The sequence below is a fragment of the Phyllostomus hastatus genome, unplaced genomic scaffold (assembly GCF_019186645.2).
Source record: "Phyllostomus hastatus isolate PE091 unplaced genomic scaffold, TTU_PhHast_1.1 phas_scaffold_193, whole genome shotgun sequence".
Taxonomy (NCBI): domain Eukaryota; kingdom Metazoa; phylum Chordata; class Mammalia; order Chiroptera; family Phyllostomidae; genus Phyllostomus; species Phyllostomus hastatus.
This window is the reverse complement of record NW_025334015.1, coordinates 13,679,824-13,705,552: the sequence shown is the minus strand read 5'-3', so window position 1 is coordinate 13,705,552 and position 25,729 is coordinate 13,679,824. Positions and strand designations below refer to the sequence as shown.

At 55.6% G+C, this 25,729-nt stretch overlaps 5 protein-coding genes across 11 annotated transcripts in view; 1 reads left to right on the top strand and 4 right to left on the bottom strand.

Annotated features, from left to right (window-relative positions):
- The first annotated feature begins 259 nt into the window (after positions 1-259).
- Positions 260-5,553, top strand: NRGN (neurogranin). Its single transcript, XM_045860349.1, has 4 exons — positions 260-428; positions 3,871-4,097; positions 4,330-4,347; positions 4,741-5,553. The coding sequence occupies exons 1-2, from the start codon at positions 414-416 to the stop codon at positions 4,090-4,092; spliced, it is 237 nt and encodes a 78-aa protein (XP_045716305.1). The 5' UTR covers positions 260-413; the 3' UTR covers positions 4,093-4,097; positions 4,330-4,347; positions 4,741-5,553.
- A 253-nt stretch (positions 5,554-5,806) lies between these two features.
- Positions 5,807-10,606, bottom strand: VSIG2 (V-set and immunoglobulin domain containing 2). Its single transcript, XM_045860348.1, has 7 exons — positions 10,469-10,606; positions 9,897-10,060; positions 8,912-9,119; positions 7,999-8,157; positions 6,917-7,036; positions 6,657-6,801; positions 5,807-5,990 (listed from the first exon to the last, which is right to left on the bottom strand). The coding sequence occupies exons 1-7, from the start codon at positions 10,527-10,529 to the stop codon at positions 5,861-5,863; spliced, it is 987 nt and encodes a 328-aa protein (XP_045716304.1). The 5' UTR covers positions 10,530-10,606; the 3' UTR covers positions 5,807-5,860.
- Positions 10,607-11,462: 856 nt separating this feature from the next.
- ESAM (endothelial cell adhesion molecule) lies at positions 11,463-19,491 on the bottom strand. The gene is made up of 7 exons (XM_045860379.1): positions 19,281-19,491; positions 15,776-15,969; positions 14,582-14,783; positions 14,220-14,375; positions 12,876-12,998; positions 12,456-12,582; positions 11,463-12,243 (listed from the first exon to the last, which is right to left on the bottom strand). Exons 1-7 carry the CDS (start codon positions 19,348-19,350, stop codon positions 12,003-12,005), a joined length of 1,113 nt encoding a protein of 370 aa, XP_045716335.1. The 5' UTR covers positions 19,351-19,491; the 3' UTR covers positions 11,463-12,002.
- Positions 19,398-21,587, bottom strand: LOC123832537 (WW domain-binding protein 11-like). The gene is made up of 3 exons (XM_045860202.1): positions 21,502-21,587; positions 19,840-20,238; positions 19,398-19,683 (listed from the first exon to the last, which is right to left on the bottom strand). Exons 1-3 carry the CDS (start codon positions 21,585-21,587, stop codon positions 19,398-19,400), a joined length of 771 nt encoding a protein of 256 aa, XP_045716158.1.
- A 1,605-nt stretch (positions 21,588-23,192) lies between these two features.
- MSANTD2 (Myb/SANT DNA binding domain containing 2) overlaps positions 23,193-25,729 on the bottom strand; it is a 28,031-nt gene continuing 25,494 nt past the window's right edge. For 6 of the 7 annotated variants that reach the window (XM_045860330.1, XM_045860331.1, XM_045860332.1 and 3 more), the window contains one exon: positions 23,193-24,699. In XM_045860330.1, coding sequence (XP_045716286.1) covers positions 23,847-24,699 — 853 coding nt within the window. In that variant the 3' untranslated portion in view covers positions 23,193-23,846. The remainder of the gene's footprint in view (positions 24,700-25,729) is intronic. The other variant, XM_045860339.1, reaches the window with a different exon arrangement.

Genomic DNA, 25,729 nt, shown 5'->3' with positions numbered 1-25,729 from the left:
TATTGCGCCCAGATGTGAGTGTGTTTGTGCCCGGGATATCAGGGGCCTCCATCTGCCTGGCAGTCTGCCGCCTCAGCAACAAGGGGTTGGGTTTGGGAGGATGCGTGTGTGGGAGGGGTGGATGGAAATGTGTGGGAGGAGGGGTTCGGGAGGGAGCGGGAGCCGGAGGGGGCGTGGTCACCCCCAGTTTCCCCGCCCACCCTGCCCGAAGCGGCTCCTGATTGGCTTTCAGACTGCAGGGCTCAGGTTACATTCGCAAGCGGAGCGGAGCGCGGGAGAGCGACCGGAGAGCACTGCTGAGGGTTCGGAGCAGGTCAGCACGCACTGCTTGGCCCCCTACTCTATACCCCGCACCACACGGACCCACCCCCGCCCGCACCAGCTCCACCCAGCAGAGGACCCCCAACACCAGTATGGACTGCTGCACCGTAAGTCAGAGGGCCTGGGGGACTGGAACCTTGCTTGGACTGTGGCAAGGGCTCTTCAGAACCCCTTGGAGGGTGAGGGAGAGAGGGAAGTGGGTGCAAAGACCTAGGAGCAATAGGCGTGCCTCCTGAGACGTGATGGTGGGTGGTGGTGGTGGGTGGTGGGTGGTGGAAGGCACCCGGCCTGACTTGGAAGCCCTGGGAAAATGCTCCCCATTCGCGGGGGCGTCTGGGCGCCGCTCCTCCAGGCGGTCTGGGTTGGACAGGGAACTAGGCAGGGCTCTGCAACAGGGAAGCTGCAGGTTAGGGGAAAGGAGAAACTTACCCCTAGAGAGACGCTGGAAACCATCATCTAGTGATCCTGCAGCGACTCCCATCCGACTCCTTTCACCTGGCTTTCAGCCCCCGCCCCATTCCCCATCCTGCTGCCCCGGCCAGCCGCCATCGGTCAGCGCGACCCTGGAGACCTGTTTGGCGCAGAGTAGGATAGTCAGTTTATATTGGTTAGCTTAGTAGTGATGATAGACAGCAAAGAGTCTAGTCTGTGTGATTCTGGGGAGGGGTTGGCCCGGCCCCCAACGCCTTCCAGCCCCAGAGGGGACTGGGTGACCGCAAGAGAGCCCTGCTGGCGAGGGAAGGAAGTGTCTGTAATTTGTCAGCGCCCACGGAGACCTGGGTGCGCAAGTGCCTGACATCAAACTAGGTTGCTATTAAGAAGACTCTGGTATGAAAGCGTCTGGCTTGCTAGAAGAGTACAGTGCTCATACATACATATAATTCATTTTTTACAATGTTGTAGTGATTGATTTGTAGCCCCTACAAGTGGAGAAAGACTGCAGTGGGGACCCCGAATTCTCAGCCATTCAATCAGCCCAGCTGATGATACCAGAGCTTATGACTTTGCTGGCTCCCCACCCTTAGAAAAGAAAACAAGAAAGTGAGGTTTGGGAGGAAGGGATAGCTCAGATTATAGGAGAGGAGACTTCCTTATTACTGGGTACCAAGAGGCAGAAAGAACTTAGGACCAAGACATTGTGGTTGCTTTGATGATTTTAGCTCAGATTAATGTGAATAACAGTTGTCAGTTTGTGAGTGCTACCATGGATCTCTTTGTGTTTAATCGCCATCATAGCCCTGTGAGGCACATGCTGTTTTCGCCATTTTACAGATTTGCAAACTGAGGTGCAGACGGATTCAGTGATTTGTCTGAGGAGGCACAGCTTCTGAGTGTGGAGGCAGGATCCAGACATAGCCTTCTTGTCTGATTCAAATACTTCACCTCCCCTTTCAATATTTACTGTTTTTCCTCATTATGAAGGTAATAGGCTCATCATAGAAAATGTAAAAACTAAAGATAAGCCTAAAAAAGAAACATGTCAATCACCCACAGTCCCACTCCCTGGAAAAGCCTTGATAACCTTATCTCACTCCAGTCTTTTCCTCTGCTTGTTCTTCTCCAGGAAGCGATTTTTGGTTGTGGAAGGAGGAAGGGGCTCTTAATGGAGGTTCTTGGGTTCCCCTAAAGAAGAGCTCCTTACCCCTAGCAGTATTTTATAAAGTAGAGAAAATACGTGGATAGAAGGTTCTGCAAATGAGAGGGGGAAGGTAGGCAACATCATTGAGGTGATTGTGGGGGAGGGAAAGCAGACAAGCAGGTGGCAGGGTGAGTGGAAAGAGGTGAGAGAGCAAAGAATCCAAGAGGCCGAAAGAGGCCAGAGAGGGAATATAATTTGTCTCAGGTGGTCCCTGCGGGAGTAATTAGGGTAGAATTTTGGGTCCCTACCTGTAGGCCCTGGTCTGCCCTGACCGTACCCTTGAGTGCCCAGAAAGCCAGACTGAGTGATTGCTGGGTGTGTTTGGAATGAGTATCCCCTAAGAGAAAAGGAGAGGCTGCCCACTGAAGAGTGCTGAAGAAGCAAATGCACACCCATCCCAGTTGTTCTAGGTGGGATGGGCGGTGACAGCGGGGCAGTCTTAGAGCTGCTGGGGGAAGAAACCCCTTCCCCAGCTGGACCCCCGTAGCTGCCAGCTGGGGAGAGGTGGGCTGGGACTGGTTTCTTTGGTCATCGTCCTCTTCTGAGGAGAAGCTTCATAGTCCCCTGAGAATATCCCAAGAAAGTCTCGGGCTCTGAGAATCAAAGAACTGAAAAGCTTTACTTTGGTTTCTAGGTGAGGAATAAGATGTCAGGGAGAGAACACCAGACCAGGGAAGGATAAAAAGCGTGGCAGGCCCTCCCCGACCCCTCCGGCCTCTCGATAACTCCTTTCAACTCAGTTATAGGCACACACTGAAGAACTTTGGAATCTAAGAAATGAAGATAGCCTTCGGAAACATAGCAAGGGAAGGCGTTTGTAGACCTGTGCTTAGACCCCCGGGACTTTAAATTTGTGCTCCTGGGGCAGAACTTGGCTGGGGCGGTGATCACGGAAGCCGCTCTGATACCCATCCCAACTTCTGTGAACTGGACGGGAACTGAAGAGAGCTGAATGACCTGACCATCTCACGCCCAGGGAGCAAAACACAGTGAAAGCAGTGGAAGTCCTCAGGCCCCAAAAATGAGGACAAATTCCTAGAAGCCAGAGGGTCAGACCAAAAGAGAAACGCCCTTCTGACCGCATAGTAGCATAGTAGCCATCCGCATCCCAACCCGCATTAACGCTGTGAACACTCGTGGGCTCAGGGGTGAGGCCCTCTGCGTGCCAGAGCCTTGCCTCTGCAGTCAGGGCCTCTGGTCAGTTCCCTGACCCTTTCTGACCCCCAGCTGGGGCAGGCTGTGGGAGAAACGGAGACTTGGGGCGTGGGGGTGGGTCTGATTATTTTTAGGTTGAACCATATAAATTTTTTTTTATGACCACATTTGGCCCACAGAAACCACTATTTCACATCAACTGATTATTTAAAAGAGTATCTGCCATTTATTGAACAACTAGGCTGGGCTAGAAACTTGATGCACATTGTGTTGTTTATTCTTCCCCACAACCCACAGCGGTAGACATTATTATCCTGACGTCAGAAGGGGCCCTTTGGAGCTGGAGGCGCCTCGGAGGATCGGGGAGAGGCAGCCACCTCCAGGAGTGCCTGCTGTAGTTCTCTTTGCTCTTCCAGCTCCGCCCTCCAGGCAGCTCTACAGCTCCCCCGACTCTATTAATGGCCATGCGCCCTTGGCTCACTCAGGGCTATCTGGCTGTCTTGGATCCCATTCCACCATGCACTTCTCTTTCCTGAGTGGGGATCACAGCTGTGTCCCCTGAACCTTCCTTTTTCCCTGCCTCTGCCCAGGGGGGACGGACACACACACACACACACACACACACACACACGGTACACCGGCTTTAGCCCTTCTCCCCGCTCCCTCTGCACTTCCCACCCCTGCCCCAGTCAGCCCTCTCTGAGTCTCTCCAGGCAGCCCAGTCACCGCACAAGTACCCGTTGCCCCGTCCCCAGGAGAGCGCCTGCTCCAAACCAGATGAGGACATTCTAGACATCCCGCTGGACGATCCCGGTGCCAACGCTGCCGCTGCCAAAATCCAGGCGAGTTTCAGGGGCCACATGGCACGGAAGAAGATCAAGAGCAGAGAGGGCGGCCGGAAGGGCCCAGGCCACGGAGGGCCTGGCGGAGCTGGGGGCGCCCGAGGGAGCTCGGGCAGCGGGCCCAGCGGAGACTAAGCCAGGTGAGCGGGCCCTTTCCCAGCCCTGGGACCGGCCTAGAGTGCCGGCTCCTCCTCCGAAGGAGCGAGGAAGGCAGAAGGTGGGCTGAGGGAGGAGAGGGGGTTGGGAAGGCGAGGGCGGGGGACTGGGAACCCGAGACAGGAAGTGGGGGGACAGCTTGGGGCACCGCGGATCCCAGCGCTCACCTCCTTCTCTCTCCACCCTCCCTGCCGTCCCTCTCCCCCCTGACCGAAGGACTGAGCATTTTCGAAGGTAATGATATGACCTCGAGGTGGCGGGTTGGGTACCCTGAGTGGGAGGGAGAAAAGGACCCAGTCTGCACCCTTTTCGGGGAAAATGCGCCCTGCGACTGCCAGGTTTCTGATACAGCAAGACGCCCGAGGCTGCCACGGGGAACGCACCTGGACGACACAGATGCAGTCACCCCATTTGGCTCCATGACCATGACCGGGGAATATAGCGCCCTGTGTCACACACGTACACACCTACTGGCCACGGCTCAGTTCAGCTCAGTGGCTCGGGGTGGGGGTAGGGTCAAGGGTGCCTGGGGCCTCCTGGCGCTCCTGCCCTGGGGTGCGTCTGGGAAGGGGGGGAGGGGAGGGAAGTACCGGAGAGGGCAGGTGCTCAGACCTTCTCTGTCCGCAGTTCCCGAAGAGAGATGGATGCCGTGTCCCCTTCGCAGTGACGAGACTTCCCTGCAGTGTTTGTGACCCTCTCCTTCCCACCAACCTGCCCGCTTCAGGAGCCTCCCTCCGTCCCCAGAGACCCTGCCCGCAGGCAGGCTCCGTCGAAGTCGCTAAATCTGTGCTCTTTCATTTGGTTCTCCGTTCTAGAACGGTCCTGTTCGCCCTTCTACCCCACCCCAGCCCCGACCTCGCACTCCCCAGTCGTCTTTCTTTGCTTCTCGCCCCCGTCTCTCCGCAGCAGCATGCAACTTTGCCTCCGCAGCCTCCATGCGCTCCCCTAGGTGCACCGCAGAGGGCGCCCTACCCCCTGCGTTGTCCCAGGACGCCAACTTTAAAAAAGTCGTTTCGTTCAGTGCGCAGCTAATGGGGACGCCTTTCGCCTCCGTGCGGTTCTCGCCGTCGCCAACCCAGCTCCAGCACTTTGGATCTGGGGCGAGGCGGGAGGGGAAGAGAGTTTTTATGGTGTCGGATACCCCTTGCTCTGATGGAAGGGAAGTCCCTCTTTCACACCCTACCCCAAACCTGCCTGTAAATCGGCCCTCCCCTCATCCTGTGCACCCCGACAGCCACCCTCTCATCAGCTCTCTTTTGCTTTTATGGGCGCCCGAGCACCGGGGTGGCTCGGTGGGAGGGATCGGTTGTGGCCCCGCCCCTGCCATACTGGCTCGGCCCCCAACGGGCTCCCGGGGCTTCGGCCAGAAGGTTATCTCTGTGTGTGTGCATGTGACGGTGCTGGGTTGGAATGTGAACAATAAACAGGAATGTCCAAGTATTCCCAGGGTGCCGGAGGGAAGGGTGCTTGAGTGCACACAACCACTGCCCAGAACTTGCACAAGTCTCCTTTGACCAAGCCAAAAATTGGAGATGGGAGGAAGGAAGGGGCAAGGGACCTGGGTTAAAGCCTACCCTTTGGAGCCAACTAAACTTCCTGACTACGGCATCACACCTGGGACTTGAAGCCCATTCCTTGAGCCGGCTGGGGGGGGGGGGGTTGCTGTATCAGCAAGAAGAAGAGGGAGACAGCATGGTACCCAGAGGCTTTAATTGTAGGTATTCCCACTCAGCGAAGGGGAGGGCAGTCAGACAGCCATGGGGAGCTTGGGCTTGGTCTTCATAGAGCTGGCAGAGAGGGGCTTCTCCAGGAGCCCACTGTTAGAATCCGCCCTCACGGAAGTTTGTTCAGAAACCCCAGGAGCCATGGCATCCTCGCTGATGGATATAAACATGCTGTTAGTGAAGACTGGAGGCGCCCCTCTTTCTCCCAAACCAGGGACCTCACACTCACTCTACCCTACCGGTGCAACTGTGGTTGAAATGAAGATTCCGGGACCTACCACCCCCCAACACACCCCCCCCCACACACACACACACAGCTTCCACTTCCAGAGGGTTAGGAAGTGACCAGAATCTGAATGTTAACCAGCTCCTGGTAATTTCTGTCCAGGTAAACGGGAAGGCCACACTTGGAGAAATACTGCTCTGGCCCCCATTGTAGATCCCACAGTTGACAGCGGGGTGGGTGACAGGAAGCTTTTATCTGTCCTCTCCACGCTGCCCCACACTGAACCACACTCAGCTGAGTGGGCAGGGCAAATCTAACTCCTGTCTTCCACATCCTGTTGATATATATGCAAAGATCTTTAAAACAGAAAGATAACAATTCTTTTAAACATGAGGAGGGTGATGGTAGCTTATGAGCCAACCCTGCCACCTATACGCTTTGCTCACACACTCAATACACAGGCTACACCGCCAAATCCCAGGGCTGAGCAGCACCCCTTACCCTCAGACACCCCAAAGATGTCAGAGTTTGGAGGCTGACATCATCCTAGCCCCTTCCTCCCTTTCTGCACTACCCCTCACCCTTCAGCTCACCGGAGGTCACTACCCCTGTAGGTCTCCTTAGGCCTCTTCCTCCTCTCTTTCTGGAATCTTATTAGGCAGAACACAGCAATGGACAGGAACAGCACACCCAGGAGCACCCCGATCAGAGCCCCAGCCACGCGGCCTTGGGAAGGGTCTAAGGATACACAGAGTCCTCAGAGCTGCAGACCCTCCCGGGCCCCTCCTCAGACAACTCCATGCAGCCTGTGCCATCCAGGCCTGCCAGCCTGGCCAGTGCCCCGCATCCCTACCAGTCACAGAGAAGCTCAGTTCACAGGCGGCGCTGCCCATCTGGTTGGTGGCCACACAGCGGTAGGTGCCCGAGGAGGCCAGGGAGAGGTTGCTGAGAATGAGCTGGCCAGACACCTCATCTGGAGGGGAGAGAGGAAGGTTCCTGCACTCATTCTGCCCATGGCGGGTGCCCGCTATGATGAAGGCATGGTGCATTTCATCACTATAACCATCCTGTCAGGAAGGGACTGACCTCGTTTTATTGGTGGGAACACTGGCTTGGAGAAGGAAAGTAATTGTCTGGGGTGCCCCAGAGAGGAAGTGCCAGAGCGACTGCAAATCTGTGCTCTTTCCACTGCACACAGCTGCCTTTGCAGGTGGGAGGGGGGGCTGCACATACATGAAGGGTTGGGAAACTGGCCATGGAAATTGGGGTAAGGTGCTTCCAGGCTGACATCATGTTCCTGGTCGGGGGGGGGGGGCGGTGGGAAGGCCTTCATCGCTAGAAACTGTATCCTCTGGGATACTTATAAGCTGACCAAGTGTTTTTCTAAGCTGCTTACCTTCCCTTTAGAAGGCAGAGCACATGCCAGGAGGTGACCTGGGGGCTCTCTGGACTGATAAAGGCCTGGCTGGGGCTGGGGCTGGGAGGAGAGACGGGGACTGGGGCCAGCATGAGGAGGCTGGGAAGCCAAAGCTCTCAGCCAGGTATATGGTTCCTCCAGAGAAGTGGCTAAGTGATCCAAGACAGTCCATGCTATTCTGCCTCAGTGTCCCTTCTAGGAAGTTTGGAAATGATTCATGACCTTTAAGCAACCTAAAAGAAACCCCTCCAAAACAGACAAATAGGAACCACAGAATGCCCCTGCCTTCTACTCTCTCCCAGGACAATGGGAGTGCATATAACTCGAGAGATGCTTCCAGGGTCACGCAGTCACAGACTGTGCAGGGAGACAGGCAGGAGGGACCAACACAGGAACCAGGAAAGACACAGGGAGAAGGTATAGCGTTTGTCTCCTACCCATAGGCATGGGTGCGTGGAGTTTAGAAACCTGATTGGCCCAGGTCCTGAGACCCCCTTCCCTGATGCCCTGGCTCTCACCTTGCACCACGCTGCCAGGAGAAGGTGTAGGAGAAGATCCGAGGCGGACCCAGTTGTACACTGGCCTGGGGGCTCCTTCAGAAGAGCTGCACCTCAGTACAGCAGATCCCCCCACAGAGATCTGACCGGTCTGACTGCACGAGGGGCTGCTGGGGGGCACTGCAAAAAACCGCAGAAGAACCTCCGTGATCTTGTAACCCCACCCCCGTTAAGTGCTAGATTTCCTGAGTCAATACCCCACCAAACAGTCACCCACTTTCATCCACGTTCCACGGCATCCCCAGGAAATGGTGAGCACCGTTGGAAATTCTGATTGTTAGAACAAGATTCTCATATTGAGCCCAATCTGTGTTAATATAATACCCACCCACTGGCCCAAATTCCTGCCTTCTGGGTCCACAGGAGAAGTGAAAACTCCGTCCCCCACAGGGCAGTCGGTCAGATTTGTGAGGACAGCTGCCATTCACCGGCTCCTAAGTCTTTTCTTTCCCTCGAAACATCCCCAGACTCTTTGGTAGTTTCTTCTTCTGTCTGCCCCTCCCCAAGCAGGCTCTAGTTTGGGCTGAGATAGGAGCGCTGAACATAAAATTGGTGCTTAGTGTGGTGGGGGCCCTTGTTCCTTGAATAATCGTCCCACTTCTCTGCCACTGGCCTGGCGAGGGACGGAATCTGAGGTATAGAGGGGAAGTTTCCCCAAAGATGGAGCTGTGGGGGGCAGGACTCAGGCCCTATCTGTGAGACCTTTGTTTCTAGGGCCGGGACAGGGGCACTCTGTGGAGGGTGGAGCAGGTGGATCGCCGGCTGGCTAGGTTAGAAGGCTTTAGGGAAGAGGTACTTTCCCTTGGGGGGGGGGGCAGTGCAGCTCTGTGCTCGGGCTGGAATCCAGGGTGTGTGGGCACCCGGACTGCCTTACCCAGCACAGTGAGGTTGATCAGCCCCATCCCGTTGGTGTAGAAATCTGGCGGGTTGTTAACGTGGCAGAGGTAGGTCCCAGTATCTGAGGGGCTCACGTCAGTCAGTTTCAAGGTGGCCACTCCTCCCGTGGGGGGGTTCTGAAGCAGGCTGGCCCGCTTTGCCTTAGAACCGGTTGGATACAGGTGTCCATTGGTGAAGTACAGGATCTAGGGAGAAGCAGGAGACTCACCTACACGCCTTTCCTGCCTGGCATCAGCTCTATGGTCCTTTCTCAAAGGGCCCTCGCTTACACCAGCCTGAGCAGCTGATACTCTGCAGCTAGAACCATGGAACCCTATCTCCCCCAATGCCAGCCCTGCCCAAGTGCAAAATAAACTATATATCCATTGCTTACAGCTGTGTATGGCTCTCACTTTGGGGGGAAATACAGATATTTCTGGGAGGGGCAGCATTTTATCGTTCTTTCAATCACGACAGCTGAGCGTCAGTCAGTACTGTTAATTCGCTGAAGCCCGGACGGCTCCAACAGGGGGCTGCGTATGGGAGCCCCGCCCCATGTGTGCTCTGGGATTATACCATCGTGTCCTCAGAAGATCTAGAAAGAGTCCACTTTGTTGTTTAAAATTCTCATTTGAGGACATGCTCACTGATTTTTAGAAAGAGAGGAAGGGGAGACAGAGACAGAGACAGAGAGATGTGAGAGAGAAATACTGATGGGATGCCTCCTGCACACACCCTGACCCAGGACTGAACCTGCAGCCCAGGTATGTGCCCGGACCGGAATCCAACGGGTGCCCTTCCGGGGCTGGGGGCCATGCTCTGACCAACTAAGCCACAATGGCCAGGGCGAGTCCACTTATTTTTTCCACCCAAGCATGCTGACCTCCCAGCACACCTTCCCTGCCCTCATTCCGAGTGGGCCCCCTGTTCCTGCCTCTCCGAGTCTACAGGCCACAGGCCAGAGGCCCCCCACTCTCGCTCACGGGAAGGGACTCAGAGACGGGCTTCCCAGGCTGCACAAAGCTCCACTCCAGGGCGAAGCTGTCCGTCACCGACGTGCTGTAGCTGCAGGTCAGCTCGGCGGTCTTGCCCACCGGCGCGCTCAGGGGCTCCGCGGGCACATGCACCTCCACCGACAGGCTGGGGGCTGAGGGTGCACAGGAAGGGGCGCTCAGACGGCCAGGCAGGGGCCGAGGGGAGTGGGGTCGTTGGCCGGGCTCCGAACCCCCGGCAGTGTGGAGCCCGGCCCACCTGTGTTCCGCAAAGAGGCTAAGGGCTCCCCCGCTCACCGCTCCCTTCTCCAAAACCTGAAGTTCCAGGAAGGAGGAGCACACCTCTGGGCCGAGTTTTGTGGGTAAAAGGACGAGACTGGTCAGGTATGAGGGTGCGTTTGTCAGGGAGAGGAAAAGAATGGTTCTGCGCTGGTCCAGCCCTTCCGGAGAGGCCCAGCTCGCCGGCAGGCTTGCGCGCCCTGTCCTGGCCCTGCCAGCCCAGGGTGCTCCCTCCCTGGCCTGGCGCAGCACCCGCCGCGGCCCGGCCTTGGCCCCCTCCTCACCCGTCAGGCAGACCAAGCCCAGCAGCGCCCCGCACAGCATAGGGCCGGGCAGCCAGGCCATGGCCGGGTCCTCCGGTCTTCGGTCTAGTGTCCGGGTCCAGGAGAGGGAGGCGGCGCCCACAGGGCAGCCTCCTGGGGTTGGGCAGGGGTTGAGACTGGCTATCTCAGCGCAAACAAGGGGAGAGGCCCATGCCCTTGAGTAAGGCAACGCCTCTCCTTCTCCAGGCCCAGTTCTGGAACCATTTTAGCCCTAATCCTCCCCGAGATTTGTGAAGCTGTCGGGCCCTGGGGAAAGGACAGGGCTGGGACTGGGCGCCTGAAGGGAAGGGTCCGAACTGCAGCACCAGAGCCCGGAGGCAGAGGTCGGCGGTCTGACAACCTGTGAGCTGCCAAGTGACATCACCACGTTGGGTCCTAACACTGAAGACCCTTTCTGACCCCTTCAGAGATTCTGGTTCCTTCCAAGCCCCTCCCGTTCTCCCTGAGATCCTATCTCTAGCACTTTTATCACCACGGGCTGTGGTAAGAGTCTCCATGGCAACTACAGCCGCCTCCCCACTCCCATAGTCACTGCTTTCTCCAGGCACAAAGGCCGAGACTCGGAGGAGGTATGTTTGTCTGGAAGAGGGGAACCCAGGTCAGGGTCCTCTTGTCCGCCCCTGAAGGGGAAGCAGAGATCAAGCAAGCGCGCGCGCGCACACACACACACCCGAGCTCTGAGCGCCCGGGCTCCGGCAGAAAGTGCACCAATGTCATCTCCCGGCTGCTCCGAGCTGTTCCGTCCCCCAGCCTCCAGCTCTCTGTGCCTCTCCCATGCCACCCGCCAGCAGTGACCCCTTTAAAGGTTCTAGAAGAGCTACCCTGAGCCAGTAAGGTGGGGCGGGGGGGACGCCGCGTGGAGAAGCCGTCCTGGGGACATGGCCTGGGTAGGGGTCCTCTCTGCATCACCCTCAACAACTTCTGGGAATTCCAGCTTTGAAAAGGTGACTCTCACTTTCCATACAAACACGATGTATCTTTATTGAAATTTGTAAAATACAAACAAAAACACACGTTTCAAAACACGCATTTCAAGTTAGTTTAACAAATATCTTCCCTACCCGCTGCCCCGACCAAACCTAACCAAGTCAGCAGGACAGGTCACTTGAATTTGGGGAGCTGGATTGGGAGGGTAGTGTTAGAGGGTGAGGTCCAGATCCAGGGGGCGAGGCACTCGTTGATTGGCAGCGCCTCCAGGGCCTTGGGGGCGGGGAGCCAATCTCAGCAGCGTTCCTCTGCAGTGTTAGGGAGGCCCCAGGAGGGAGTTTAGGCTCTTCCTAATCCCAGGTGCATTTCCTCTTCTCCTGCCTCCCGGAAGTTTGAGTCTTAACCATGACCCAGTTTTTCCAGAGTAAAGAAAGGTGGGGGCAGAGGACTGGCCATCTGGAAGGTGGCCACCCTCCGAGACTCAGGCCTCTGCACCAGGGCGACCCCTATCGTGGTTTCTCTAGGAAGGGAGATACTCGAGGGCTCTGCCAGCACTCGGGCTGGGCCGTCACACCAAAGACCCGGCCTGGTTCTGGGCAGGCACCATCACAGGGACAGCACCCTTGCGGCTCAGAGCAGAGGTAGGGACCCTGCCGGGGCTTGGTGTGGGGGTCACCGCAACTGGCCTGCGAGGGCCTTGGGGTGGTCTGAGGGCTGGTGATGAGGTGACTGAGGAAAGGGTCCCATTCTTGGAGATGGTGTCTGAGCCCTTGGGCCAGGGCAGGGTCCGAGGAGCGACGGCATCCTCCCTAGTCATTGAAGAAGCAGCGCGGTCAGAAATGGGCACTGAGGGTTTCTGCGTGCCCCTGTCCCCGTCTCCCCGCCCCCCACCTCTGTCTCCTCTCCCTTCAAGTTCACCCCCGGGGATGACGCCCACCCTTCCGTTGGAGGCGAGGTGTCTGCACTCCCAGCTCTCTAAGGGGAGCTGGGAGAGTCGCCCTGGGCAGGACTAGGCACTTACTTGATATCATTGGCTGGCTCCTCCAGGGCCTTCCCCTGGCGTTGGCACAAGAGGACCAGTGCGGCCAGCAGCCCCAGTCCGACCAGGGCGCCCACCACAGCGCCAGCAACCACCGCAGCCCCAGGCCCTGCACAAACCCCGTCGTTAAGGGGGCATCCGGCTGTTCCCCACCATCTCCAGTCCAACCACCCCTCTGGCCCCGCTCACATGTTCCCTTTTCTGTTCAGAAGAGGTGCCTGGCAAGCGGGAAATGGCCAGTGATCACACCTTTGTACAGCCCTTTGCCCAGGACAAGTTCCTTGCCCTCTCACAGTGACAGACTTCAGGAGACAGGCCTCCATCCCACCCCCCCACCCCACTTGCAGCCCCACCCTGACCACTGACCAGTCTTCTCCTTAACCCCACTTACCCCTCACTGACCTGTGATTACTTCCAGGGTCACATTGCACTGGGCACTGCCCACACTGTTGGAGGCCCTGCAGGTATAGACTCCAGACATAGACGTGGTAAGGTTTTTGAGTCTTAAAGCCCCACGGACGGCATCTGTGGACACAATTTAGCCATCAGGCCAGGGATCCTACTTCCCATTGGAAAAAAGAAAACCGCGCCACTCCTCTGTGATATCCCCTTCGGCTGTCTGGTCCCTGGTGGGAGGAAGGGTGTGGCGACGGGCACGCTGGGTTCTGCGGGTTCTGCGCGCCGCTGCAGAACTGCCGGTTCCAGGTCCCTCTCCATCCCCACTGCTCAGTGTCCTGACCGACTCTGAAAGGAGGCTAGAGAAGAACGATGCCCAGAAAACTCAAAACATGGGTTTCACTTTTGTTTCTAAATGGCAGCGCACTGTGAGAGAAAGAATATTAAGCTAGGAATGAGGAGGCCTGGGCTCCAAAATAGGCCATGTGACTTTAAGCAAGTTAGTTGCTCTCCCTGGGTCCCAATTTCTTCATTTCTAAAATGGGGCAATAGGGCCTCTGGATAGTATTGAAGGAATTATATGAAATAAGAATCGTAACGGTTCAAGTTTATTGGCTGCTTATGGCCCACCAAAGACTAACTTCTTTACATACTAACTTATAAAAGTTTCAAAACAAACCTATGAGGGAAGCACTATGTAAAAAAAATGTAAAAATTACTATAAAATGGTCAAATGAAAAGTAGAAGGAAGGCACAAAATGAAAATCCTACCATGTAGATTCAATAGTTGCTAACATTTTGCTTTACTTATTTCCTTTTTTTCTGAGACATTTAAAAACAAATACTTCAGCATAAAGAACAAATTAAGGACACTGCCTACTATAGACACCTTTGCCATACCTGATCATTAATACTTTTCTAAAAGCATCTAATATTCCATACTAAAAATGTTCTATTAGTTATATCTCATTAAAATTGAAGAGAAGTTCCAAGAGCCCCAATATGACTTTTGCAGCTGGTGCGTTTTCAGATTAGAGCTACCGATACACCGTTTCAAAAATGAGGGAGTGGAGGTACCACGTCATACAGCTGGTGAGCAGCACAGCTGGAGTGTGAGTGCAGGCGGGCGTCTAGCTCTAGAGCCTCTTCGGGACCAGAGCAGCACCGCACGTGAGGCACCCAGCACAGGCTTGCACCTGGCGGGCCCTCTCTCTCCAGCCCCCCCCACCCCTCCCGCTCCCCAGTGCTTTGCAGCGCTGCCTTCCCTTTTCAGCCCAGGCCCTCTGGCGCCTGCCTTGCCTCTTCCCCCTGCCCCAGCCACAGTCTCACTTGTCCCCACAAGTCCCTCACCTAAAGTGGGTGGGTAGAACACCTGGGTAGATGGGGGTGGCCGCACCCACTGGTACAGGGCGAGGGGCTTACTCCTTGGGGTCTGGCAGCTCAGGGTCACGTTGGTGCCCACACGGGGCACACCCAGGAGATGGCAGGATGGGGGAGCTGGAGGAACTGGGGGAGGGGAGATGAGACAAGTTAAAAACTCACGCCCAAGAGACCAACAGACGCCCCATACACACACACCCCAACCTCTCCACAAACAGACTTTTGTCACCCCATTGCCCCTCCTCCAACCTTTACATTCAGCCCTTTGGAGAGTGCCCGCCTGGGCCCCTGGGGGCTGGCGAGCCGTCGCGGAGTGTGCGCTCGCCACTCACCAAAAACGTCCAGCTCTAGAGTCTTGCTGCTGTGGCTCCTGTTGTTGCCCTGACGGTCCTGCACAGTCACAGAGCAGAAGTAGGACCCGGAGTCTTTCTCCTGGAGGCCCTGCAGCCGCAGGGACACATTCCGCGAGGGCATGGAGTAGACCAGGGACACTCCAGCTTCGCTCGACGTGGCCCCACTGATGTGCGACAACACCTGGTGTGGGCGTGACACCTCCCGTTATTAGGAGCCTGCGCTGTGCCCCAGGCTCCGCCGGCCCCGCCCCCAGACTGCAGACCTCAGACACCCCTCCCCCGCGCCGTCTCCTGTAACCTGTAGGAGCTCCCCCTCCCCCCCCCCTCCCCCGTCTCCCTAGCCACCCTCTCACCCCCGCGTCCTCTCCACCATAACAGTTCAAGATCCCCTGTGTGCTGTCTCTCCGTCTCCCACGTGGGGTGCTCGGAGAGGTGGTCATGTGGGTGAGGACAAGATGTAAATAGGAGTTACGTGTGAAAGGAACTTAGATTGCAGGGGTGTATCCAAAATCTAAAGAGATCTTTCATCTTCTATGTCTTGAAGACGCCCCCTGCTCACACTAAACATACACAAGTTTGGGCCTTATGCACCCTGGATCTACCCCTGCAATCTGAGTTTCTTTCCTACACACCCCTGATTTACTCATCAAATGACCTCACGAAGACACTTTCTGGGGCTTTGGGAGGAGCCACGCAAGTAAGAGGGACTGAGAACTGTGTCTGTGGCTGCAGGTGCACCGGTCACCGACTGTCAGCGTGACGTCAGGGAAAGGGCCAGATGGGGGATTGTGGCCTTGCCTCTCAAGGTGGGTACCGACGCAGTGGCCGATGACTGCCTGAGGAGGTGAGAATAGGGGACACCCGCCCTAATTCTTCCCACCTCCACCCACAGTCCTCGCTTTCCCACCACCCTGGCAAGGCCCATGCTTCCTCCCTTTTCTGTGTGGTGTGTGCTAGATTTCTAGGGAAAGTTGGTGGAAAGAGAATTCTTTGGGGACGCCTCCAAGATCCAAACAAAATTAAACCAGTGAGGGGGACCTTGCTTTTCCCGAAGCTTTTCTTGTCCCCATCGTTTCCCTGCCCCGTCACCTCCCCACTGCCCCCCTTGGCCGTCCGCTCGCTCCATCCGCCCCTGCCCCCACGGGTCAAAGCTGCGCTGCTTTCCTCCCTCACCTGTTTCTTATCCTTCCCTTTCTGTTCCAAGAACCACATCAAGGTGAGCACCTCCCATGGCTTGACCTTGGCCGCTGCCCTCTCCCCTTTAAATGTGTACCACGCCGGGAGCACCACATCCTCTCCCTCCACTGCTTCCAGACTGGAGAGGCCCTCAGGCACGTGCAGCTCGACCTGGACGCAGGCTCCGGGGGCTGGGGAGGAGAGCGAGGGGGCATGAGCACACGGCCGGGCGGAGGACGAGAGGGTCGGGAAGTCCCGCCAACACGACGGACAAGGAGGGTGGCCTCGGGGTCCCACTCCTGAAGGCTGGAACACCACCACACCACCGGGAGACTGACCCTAGGGCCTGCTGTCCGTGACATCAGCACGTGTTTATTCTCCGACACCCTAGCCTTTGGGGCTACAGTGGGGAGGGTGACGCACTTATGTGCCACTTACTTGTACCTGGAAGCGCAGATTTCAGAGCACCAAAGAGGGGGCAGATTTCCAGCGAGGAGGAACGACACCCAAGAGGAAGGACAGGTTTAATGCTTTGGATCTACGTTCTGGGTAGCCCACTTGCTCCTCCAGTTTCCCGGAGGGCGGGGGCAGGGGTGCCCGGAGCCACAAGGCTGATGGGGACCGAAGCATTCTCCACAGAGGGGTGGAGGGGTTGGGCGGTCACCAGTTACCCAAGGCTTCTGTTCAACTCCCTGGAGCAGAGACTGGAGTGCAGGGATGACCGCACTCCCTACACCCCCCCATCTCTTAGCCCTACAGGTGCTCTCCCTAAGAAAGAGGTTGGTGGGGACCCAGAAGGTTCCCACAGGCCCTCCGGGGGTCCAGGTGATTTGGGCGAGTCCTCTGAGGTCACAGGGAATCACGAATGAAGGTCCCCAACAATCAAGTGTGAGACTGTGGCTTTATGTGTCCAGTGTCCAGGTGGACTGGGGTGCTGGTTTCAGGGGGGCTATGGAATCGATGTTGTACCTCGGTGTCCAGGAACACTCACTTCTTGCCCTTTGGAGAGGCAACGGGGCAGCCGAATCCTAAACCATTGAGGGGACTACCCTCGGGTTCCTATCCCGCTGGGGCTGAGGATGCTGGCCGCCCTACGCATTGGCACTCTGCACTGCCACCTCTGCCTGGTGACCAGCCGCAGGGACGGAGGCCAGTCCGGACCCTCTGCCCTCCGGGCAGTCCCATTGAAGGCCTCGGGTCAGGATGCGCCACCCCCATGGCTTCCCGCCCAGCGTCTTTACAGAGCCCCACACCTATTCCTTAGCCTGCGAAGCAGCACGCCGCCCCCCTTCCCGTTTCCTGGCGTGTCCCTGCAGACCAGGCAGGAAACTTGTGCCCAGAGATAAGCTAGAAGACAATGATGGGGGGGGTTGGGGGGGCCGGGCCGGAGGCTCTAGAGGCAGAAACAACCACCGTCTCAAGGAACCTAGTGCCCCCCGGGACACCCCCCGCCCACCCCCACCTTCTGCAGTGCTCAGGGAGGCCAGGCAGTTCCTACAGAAACCCCACACTACCCGCCTCAGCAGCTGCCCCCAGGCCCCCTGTGTAATTTCATTTTGCAAGTGGAAGAGGGCGGTTCAGATGGTTAGTAATGGACACACTTCTGGACAAACGCTCCCTGTCTCACCCCCACCCACCCCCGCCAGAAACCAGGAGCTGAAGAGGCCTGAGGCTTTTGCCTTGTTTCTGGGTGTCTGCTGGGGCAGAAGTCCCCCCTCTTGCTCCCTCTGCGATCCCAGGGTCCACAGTGCCATCAGGAGAAGAGGGGGTGGCTGGGTTTGGGTGAAGGAGACGTGAGCAGCCCAGGAAAGGGACCCTCTGTCGCGTTCTCTGGAGCGAGGGCCAGAGGAGAACGAAAACGGGCCTGCTCCCCAGGGCTACTATTTTTAGTCTCCCTCTTTCTCTGAGAAACTCCCCCCTCGGGCTTCTCACGCCCCAGGGGCAGCAGAGCTGGGCCACAGAGGAGCTCAGCGCAAGGGCCTTGCAGAGGCCCAAGTGGGCAGAGCCAGTGGCAGCCCCGGAGCCCAGGTCCCCAGGGCCACTTAACCCTCACATGGCTGGGGGAGCTCAGCAATCCCTCTGCCACCAGGTAGGGACTTCGAGCCCTGGCTGTCGCTGCAAAAACTGAAGCTCAGAGTTTAATAAGGGCTGTGGGGGAGGGCCGCAGGAGAGGGACGGGAGATACCCAGGCAGCCAACATGCATTTTTTGCCCCTGCTTTGGAGACCCCCAGCAGGAAGGGGGATGGGGGAGTTGGAGGCAGGGTGCAGAAGGGAAGGAAGCGCTGAGGTTGAAGTTGGGGGTGCTGAGAAGTTGGGGTACTCTGGCACAGGCCCACCGAGCCTAAAGGGGCAGGAAGCTGTCCAGGCTCTGGCGACTGGTGAGCCACCCTTGAGCCCCACTTTGTCTGGGGCCCCTAATACTTCCTGCCCCAACATCCTTGTGGTAGGGACCAGGCGACAGGGGACACCGGTAAGACTTAGATGGTCCCCACCTTAGTCCCTATCAGTGCGGAATTTCAGTCTATGTTGTTCCTGGCCTTACTCGTCCCACGTCGACCTCCAACTGAGAGACATGAATTCAAGCTGCCCTCGCCTAACCTACCTTTCACCGCCCCGCTCCCCAGACCAGGCACCCCTGAAGAGGAATGGCCAGCAAGTCTGGGAGGGAGCCGCGGTACAGGCTCAGTCTCTGCCGGGTCGTTTTCTCCTCTGTCCGGCCAACTTGAGCTCCTGGACACTCCTGGGAGCTTTCAACACGCCTTGAGCACTTGCTCCTAGGAGGTGGCCCCCCTCTTTCTTTGAGGCCCTGCTCTCTGTTTTCTAGGTCCCTTCAGCTCGGGGAACCAAGGAGGGTAGTGGACCTCTGGGGGGGTGTCACAATTCTGCTCCCGTAGGCATTCAAAGCCCTCCCCCATTTCCTGTATCCCAAACGACCTCCCGGTCATGCTTTTGGGGCACCTCCCTTCATTCCCAGGACAGGAAGCAGGAGGAGCGGGCCGGAGTGTGGATCTGGGCTGGAGCACTGAAGAGAATGAAGTGCGGGTGTCAAACCGTCAAACCAGGGAATTCCAGGGGTGGGGGGCTCCTGTGCATCAGCCTGTGTGGGGGGGTGAGGGCAGGACAGAGCTGGAGCTAAGTCTTTAAGCTCTTTAGCCAGCGTCTCATCTAGAAGCTCAGCTCATCCGGCTCTGCTGGGTGGTGGTAGAGAGTGGGGGTGAGGAATGGTTCCGAGCTCACCCCAGAAGCCTACCCTGGCGATGCCCTTACCCTCTCTCCCACCACACACCCCAAAGGGAAGCGGGAGCTGTCCCGAAAGAGTGGAGAGAGTCAGCACCGGCAGGGATGCCCTGGGTGGGGAGAGGAGGGTGTGCGTCCGCGTGTAGAGTAAGAGGTGGCATCCGGTCCCACCCAGTTTCTCATCAGACCCCAAATCAGCTCCCTCAGGGTCGGGGTTACCCCATCTCCCCCTTAAGTCCCCTCCTGGTTCTGGGTTTAACTCACCGAAGGTACTCAGTCCCAGGAACAAAACCTGCAGCAGATTGGTCACAGGGGCCCCGGGTAGGGACACCATGACTTTCCCTGGCCCCGATGGTCAGGGGCGCTGGGTCTGGGGCACCCTCACCAACAGGTACCGAGGTCGCGCGACAGCTGGAGCTGGAGCAGACTCGGGAGGGGAGCCGGGCCACTGACACTGAGGGCAGTCAGAGTGTTTGCGTGTGTGTGCCTGAGAGCTGGTGGCGGGGTGGGGACCGACAGGGACAGGGGGCGGGGAATTCGAAGGGGCGGAGAGGTGTCCTCCTGGGCGGGGCGCACGGGTGAGCCTCCCAGTGCTCCGGGATCTCGTGGCTGTGACCCGGTCAGCGCGCAGGGTGGGGTCGGGTAAGCCCGGTGGGCTCCCACCAGCCTGGGGCAGGGGACAAGAAGGGTCCGGATGGTCGGAGTACAGCCACAACCTCACCCTCCGTGGGGTGGGCGGGGGGATGGGCGGGCGGGAGTTTTGGGGGTTCCCCGGCGTCCATCCACACTTTCACACCATAAACGGCCGGCCGTGAACACTTACCCACTAACCCGCTCCGAGCCTACCCGGGCGGCCTTCCTGAAGGAAGAAGAGGGGGACGGAGCTTTGCCATCGGGGCTCCGCAGTGTGGGAGACCAACCGGCAGGGTAGGCGCCAGAAGGCCAGTCCAACAGTCGCAATGAACGCTTTCCCAGGGCGGGGGTAGGGGGTGGTGGTAAGCGCGGGCCGCTGGAGCTGCGCGGAGGGCGGGTGAGGGAGTGGCGTACGGCCTCCTCTGCCCGGACCAGGCCGCCCGACAGGAGGAACTGCGGCACCGAGGGTGGGCGGTGGGAGGCCGGGCGCAGCGGGTGAGGGGGCCAAAGCCGCACTCCCTGTCGTAACCCGCAGCCCGGGGCTGCACCGCAGGCCTGGCTGCGTGCGCGAGTGCGGCGCAGGGACCGTCTTCACCTGTGGACAGCGAGGGGCGGGCTCTCAGCACGTCCTCGGGGACGCTCTAAACCCTGGCCCAAGGGTCATCGGGTCTTGTGCCTGGTCCCCACGAGCTGGGGACAGATTGGTGCGAGGACGCCCCGGGCGCTGGGTGGGAAACTGAGGCAATAGGGGCCGCGCTCCCAGCTACCCACTCCTGCACACTTCCGCCCCCCGGCTTTAAGCTGCCTGGGGAGGAGGGGATTGCGGAGAGGCTGGATGGAGCCCCTCTGCGGCTTTACTCCCCGAGTCGTCTCGGCTTCCCACCCCTCCTCAGATCTGTTCTGATTCTGTAATTCCTCGGACTAGATCTTGTTCTGGCGAATTTAATTTGCCCGCGCCTCCCCCGCCCCCTGCGCCCCCTGGCGGCCGCGCACCTGTTCTGTCCCGGTCCCCCAGCCAAAACAAAGACGCTTCCTCCAGGCACAGCTCAGCCTCCGCGCAAAGGCCACCAAAGACGAAAACTATAACCACGAATTCCTGGCGCTGCCTGCTGTGGGTGACAGTTGGCTGGGAAGAAAAGCCGCCAGGGCCCCTGGATTCCCTTCACCCCCAACAGTCCTGATCTAACACTGAGTGCGTACCTCGTACCTGCACTGCACCCGGACCCTCCCAGCTGCTGCTTCCTAGTGTGACTTGCGTGGCCGGCCGCTCTTTAAATACCTGCCAGGCAGTGGCTTTGAGAACCGCCCCTGCAGACACTACACTGCCAGTGTAAACTCTGGGATCGAAAACTTGGCAGCTCAGGGGCAGAGAATGCAACAGAAACAGGTAACTGCCAGTCTCATGCCCTTACCCAGTGACCCGCAAACTTGAAATTGTCAAATATTTGTGTGTGCATGGGGGGTGGGCGGAGTTGTTGGTTTGATTTTTCTATTCTATTACACTCAAATTTTTCTTGACTTTAGTCAATATTGCAGACTTCTTGTGAACAGCCCTCCTTTCTGTCCAGACCAGGGTTAAGTCCCAAATAAGAAACTCCAGAAATGTGGTTCAAAGTCGCTTGGTTGCATATCCCAGAAATCCCGAAGCATCTGATTGTACAGACTGCGCTCACCGCTGCTAAGTGCTAGGTATAGTCTCAACACTCACTCATGTAGCTAACTTTTCCTTCAGAATTCGGATCCTGGATAATTTGCAACATTGGAAGGAAAGCTGCGACCCGAGACTTGCAGGCAGCGACTGTTTCCATGGGACACAGTGTCAGTCTCTTTGGGCCTGGCTCACTGCCCTCACCCATCACAGAATTTCCACACTACCTCCTCTTCCAACCCTTTCCCCTTCTGGTAGTCAAGTGGTAGAAGTGAGCGGAGCAGCTCCATTGCTTTACATTTTTGCTGAGATGCATTTTAGGGTGAACATTGCTCCCTTGTGTTAGGTGAGAACATTGGCACAGATGGCCGACCTGTGAATGACCAGGGGACCCCTGGCATCACCACATTGTGTGCCAGAGCTCAGTTCACGGTGCCATATGCTCAGTGACTCGCCAGCCACTGGCGTTTCTTCCAGTCACACCTCAGACCTCTAGAGCATTTTCTTACGCTCATCCGTATGTTCGACTGGAGTGCCTCCATCCCCCTTGAGTCTGTTCTAAGGTTTCATTAAGGTTTAAATAGCCCATTTTTTGTTTTAAGCCATGTTCATGTAGTTATCTGACACCCTGATGTCCTCTTTTCTAGAATGTTCTGGCCAGAGACTGGATATTTAGTACCAAAGCTACTTTCTTTCAAAGTTTCCATTTCCCAGTGCTCAGCCCTGCCCTCTTTCCCCTGTCCCTCACCCATCCAAAGCCTGATAGTGAAATCATGGACTGGACCAGCCTTGCCATCTTCCCCAAGCTGCTCCCAGTGCCCTGGCAGTCCACATTCTCAGTAAAGAGAGGTAGATCTAAAATGTCTCAAGCAATGTTCATAAACTGCTCTGTTCAAGCTAAGTACTTAATAGCCACGGAGGCGGGTTCAGAAAAAGATGCATGGAGGGTAACGTTAGTTTGGGGGCTGGTAAGTGGCAGAGTTTTAGGGAAGCCTGTAGTACTGGTAATAGTGCTTTTTCCTGCAACACTCAGCACTGAGTACTGTGAGATTATTGCTACGAGATGGTCAGTGGAGCCTCAGCCTGTCGGACTGTGACTTCAAGTTTCGGAGAAGGGCACGCTCACGAGAATGTCCGAAGGCCCGCTACCTGCAGACTGTGCCCAGGGAGAAGAGGTGCCACACTCAAAACATCCCGGAATATTTATGCTGTCTCTGAACTAGCACCACTTTCAGGAGTTGAATCAGAACCCAGCTAATTACATAAACCTAGACTCAGATGATATTTTAAAATCCTATTGATTATAAGCTCTCTAGCCCTTAGAAAAATAAGCATCAACTAAATGAGACATATCAGACTGAGAAAATCACTGGTAGTGGGAACTAATATTTTTATCAATATGCAATTTTATCTTCAATAGTATAGAAAAACAGGGTGAATTATAGCTCTTACCTGCATCTGCAGTCCACTTATAGTAGAGCACCTGAGCTCTGGCTGGTATAGTTCAGTGGACTGAGTGCCAGTCTATGAACCAAAAGGTTGCCGGTTCGATTCCCAGTCAGGGCACATGCCTGGGGTGCACGCCAGGTCCCCCTTAGGGGGCACAGGAGAGGCAACCGCACATTGATGTTTCTCTCCATCTCTCCCTCCCTTCCCCTCTCTCTAAATATAAATAATAAAATCTTTTTTTAAAATACATAACAAAGAAACGTGAAATGTCCAGTGACCTTTAGGACGCTCTGACAAGGGACGACACTGGTCAGCGGGATGAGCGCGGGGAAGCGGAAGACACCTGCTCCGACGGTCCTGCGCGTCCTCAGCAGGAGGTCGTGGCGCAGTGCCCGCCGTCCGCGTGGCCACGCTCTGCTACAAAGAGCCCAACTAGTACGCCAAGAGGCCAGGAATAACTTTAATTTTTTAAAAAAATGTTTAAACGGCAACACAACCGTAAAGGGGGTACATCACAGAAACGTTGCAGGCAACACTGATTGGGAATAGCAAAACACTTGGCTGGTGAAAAAAATGAAACTCTAAATTATATACAATAGTAGCTAAAGGTGATATTGAAAAACAGTCTTATTTACTGTGACTCAAGATTTAACTTGCCATTATCTATTGCTTATTTATTCAGGGTTGTAAATAATACTTATATAGAGACATAGAGATGTGTAAAAATGAAACATTGTGAAAAAAATACAATTTTTCAATTTCATATGAAACTGAAAGTATAAGTTTTGTCCAATATGGAATGTACCTACATTTGTTTATATTAGGGCTCTAACATCCATTTAAAATTTTTTGTTTTTAAAAAAGAAACAGCTGACCCACCATGCAAGTTCGCTGTAAATCCCATTTGCTCAAAACGAGCATGTTCAGGTGAGGTCTGTTTTGTTTGCTCAGAGTCCACTGTGATTCCTTAGGAGGTGTGCTGGCCCAGTGGTGGAACGCGTTTCCATGGAGAGTCTGACGGCAGCATCTGGGCGGGGCAGTCGGGCAAGGGGAAGTGAGAGGAGAGAGGTAAGAGCCCAAATCCTTATGAAGGATGACATTCAGTTGTTAAATTTTAAGGGATACCCGATGGCTTTTTCCAGGCACTCAACTAAAGAGCCAGCGGAAAGAAAATCCCTCTCTACTTCCACAAACTTGATGTAGATAGATTTGGGGGAGACGCCAGGATCCACAATGCAGTTCTGAGACAGAAACCCATTAATACCAACCCAATCTTTGCTGAAGGTTTTGGTATTGGCTTGGAAATGTAGAAATAAGCATTGCTGCAGAGTCCTGACCTCAGCGATCCCGAGGTAGCAGTAGACGATTCGGGTGGGTTCTGTTTCCACCTGCAACGAGGCTTGTGCCGAAAGGGTCTCCAAGTCAACCCTGCCCTCCTTTCCCGGGTCCAGGGAACTCTGCTCCATGTGGGGTGAGGAGGGCCTTTCCATACATTCTTCATAGCCAATGGCATAGAGGCCCGGGCTTTTGGGAATGCCTCCCGGTAATAAATACTGAACAACGTTCCCACCGGTTGGTTTGGAGTGGGCAATGGGTATCCAGTCAATTTCCATGTGCAGCTCCAGACACCTCGCTTCACTAATTGTGATCTCTAAAAACTTGTAGTAAACGTTTTTCCAGTTCATCTTCTGCACTCGGGTCATAATGATCCGCCCCTCGGGCTTCTCGGAGTTGAAGTACTCGCGGAGCCGTTTGCCGAGTGGCACCTGGGAGCTGATCTCGGCGTAATGGTAGCGGATATCCTCTTTCCAACGGGTGTTGTAACCAATCCCAAAAATGGCCAGTTTGTTAGAAAGATGAAGCCTTGAGAAGTCTGTCCAGCTCTGAAACAGTTCCCATTTCAACTGCACTGATTCCAAAATCTGGACAATATTCTGCATGATGTCTCTCTTCCTAGAAAGAGAAATAAATATGAAATTCCTCAGGTGTCCAGGTCAGCACTCTCCAGCAGAATGTTCCTCCATGATGGAGATATTCTGCACCTGTGCTGTCCAACATGGCAGCCACTGGCGACTAAAACATGGCTAGGGTGAGTGAGGTCGTTTTAGTTACAATTTGAAACTATGGTTAAATAAACACGTGTGGTCAGGAGCCTCCACAATGGACAGGGCAGGTCTAGAAAAGCACAGTGTTAAAAGCTGAGAAACACTCTTCACTAGGACATTTCTAGGAACGAACGACAAACTGTTCTCCATTACTTATGTAGGCTGGCTGTATGGACCTGAGCAACTGTTGATACCCAAGGCCCTAGGACTTCGGAAACCCAAGGGCCATGCATTTCAAGGGGCTATTACGATGCTCCCCATGGCCTCCAGACCCAACTACTAAAGGCAAGTGAAGAATGCTGTATTCAGAAAGGCATCCAGTATCACGGAAAATAATGAACATCTTAATTTCTAAGCTGGAAATTCTGAAAGTTCAACAATTTTGGCCCATACATGGTTACTGCACAAAAATAGACAACCGATTATGAGTAATGGCCTGAGGCAAAAAGAAAACGACATTTTCTTCTATTTGTCTGAAATTCATTATTACTCTCAAATTTAAAAGAACTGTTAGTACAAAACAGAATTAGGATTTGAGAATTAAGAAGAAAAAGATTAGCCCTGGCTGGCATAGCTCAGTGGATTGAGCGCAGGCTGCGAACCAAAGTGTCGCAGGTTCGATTCCCAGCCAAGGCACATGCCTGGGTTGCAGGCCACAGCCCCCCGCAACCGCACATTGATGTTTCTCGCTCTCTCTCTTTCTCCCTCCCTTCCCTCTCTAAAAATATATATATAAATAAATAAATCTTTAAATAAAAAAAGAAGAAAAAGATTCATGTTAGGTTTGGCTTTTGAGATAAAAATTCAAGAAAATGAATTGAGATTGTTCTAGAAAATATTTTAAAGAGGGAAAGAAAAGAAATTTTGAGTTTGATTTG

Bases quoted from the DNA above. Each gene is read 5' to 3' on its own strand.
- VSIG2 (XM_045860348.1), bottom strand. From the start codon at position 10,529: ATGGCCTGGCTGCCCGGCCCTATGCTGTGCGGGGCGCTGCTGGGCTTG. The intron at 9,120-9,896 runs GTGAGCGAGAGT...GCTTCTCCCTAG, and splicing joins CCGTCTCTGAGTCCCTTCCC to ATCCTGTACTTCACCAATGG. The intron at 6,802-6,916 runs GTAGGGATGCGG...GTGTATCCTTAG, and splicing joins ACTGAGCTTCTCTGTGACTG to ACCCTTCCCAAGGCCGCGTG.
- LOC123832537 (XM_045860202.1), bottom strand. From the start codon at position 21,587: ATGGAGCTGCTCCGCTCACTTCTACCACTTGACTACCAGAAGGGGAAA. The intron at 20,239-21,501 runs GTGAGGGCAGTG...CCACAGGTGAAG, and splicing joins GTGTGGAAATTCTGTGATGG to ACGGTCCCTGCGCCGCACTC. The intron at 19,684-19,839 runs GTAAGTGTTCAC...CCCCTGCCCCAG, and splicing joins GGCTCGGAGCGGGTTAGTGG to GCTGGTGGGAGCCCACCGGG.
- ESAM (XM_045860379.1), bottom strand. From the start codon at position 19,350: ATGGTGTCCCTACCCGGGGCCCCTGTGACCAATCTGCTGCAGGTTTTG. The intron at 15,970-19,280 runs GTGAGTTAAACC...TCTCCTCCCCAG, and splicing joins CCTGGGACTGAGTACCTTCG to CCCCCGGAGCCTGCGTCCAG. The intron at 12,999-14,219 runs GTGAGGGACTTG...TTGTGTCCACAG, and splicing joins GTTCTACCCACCCACTTTAG to ATGCCGTCCGTGGGGCTTTA.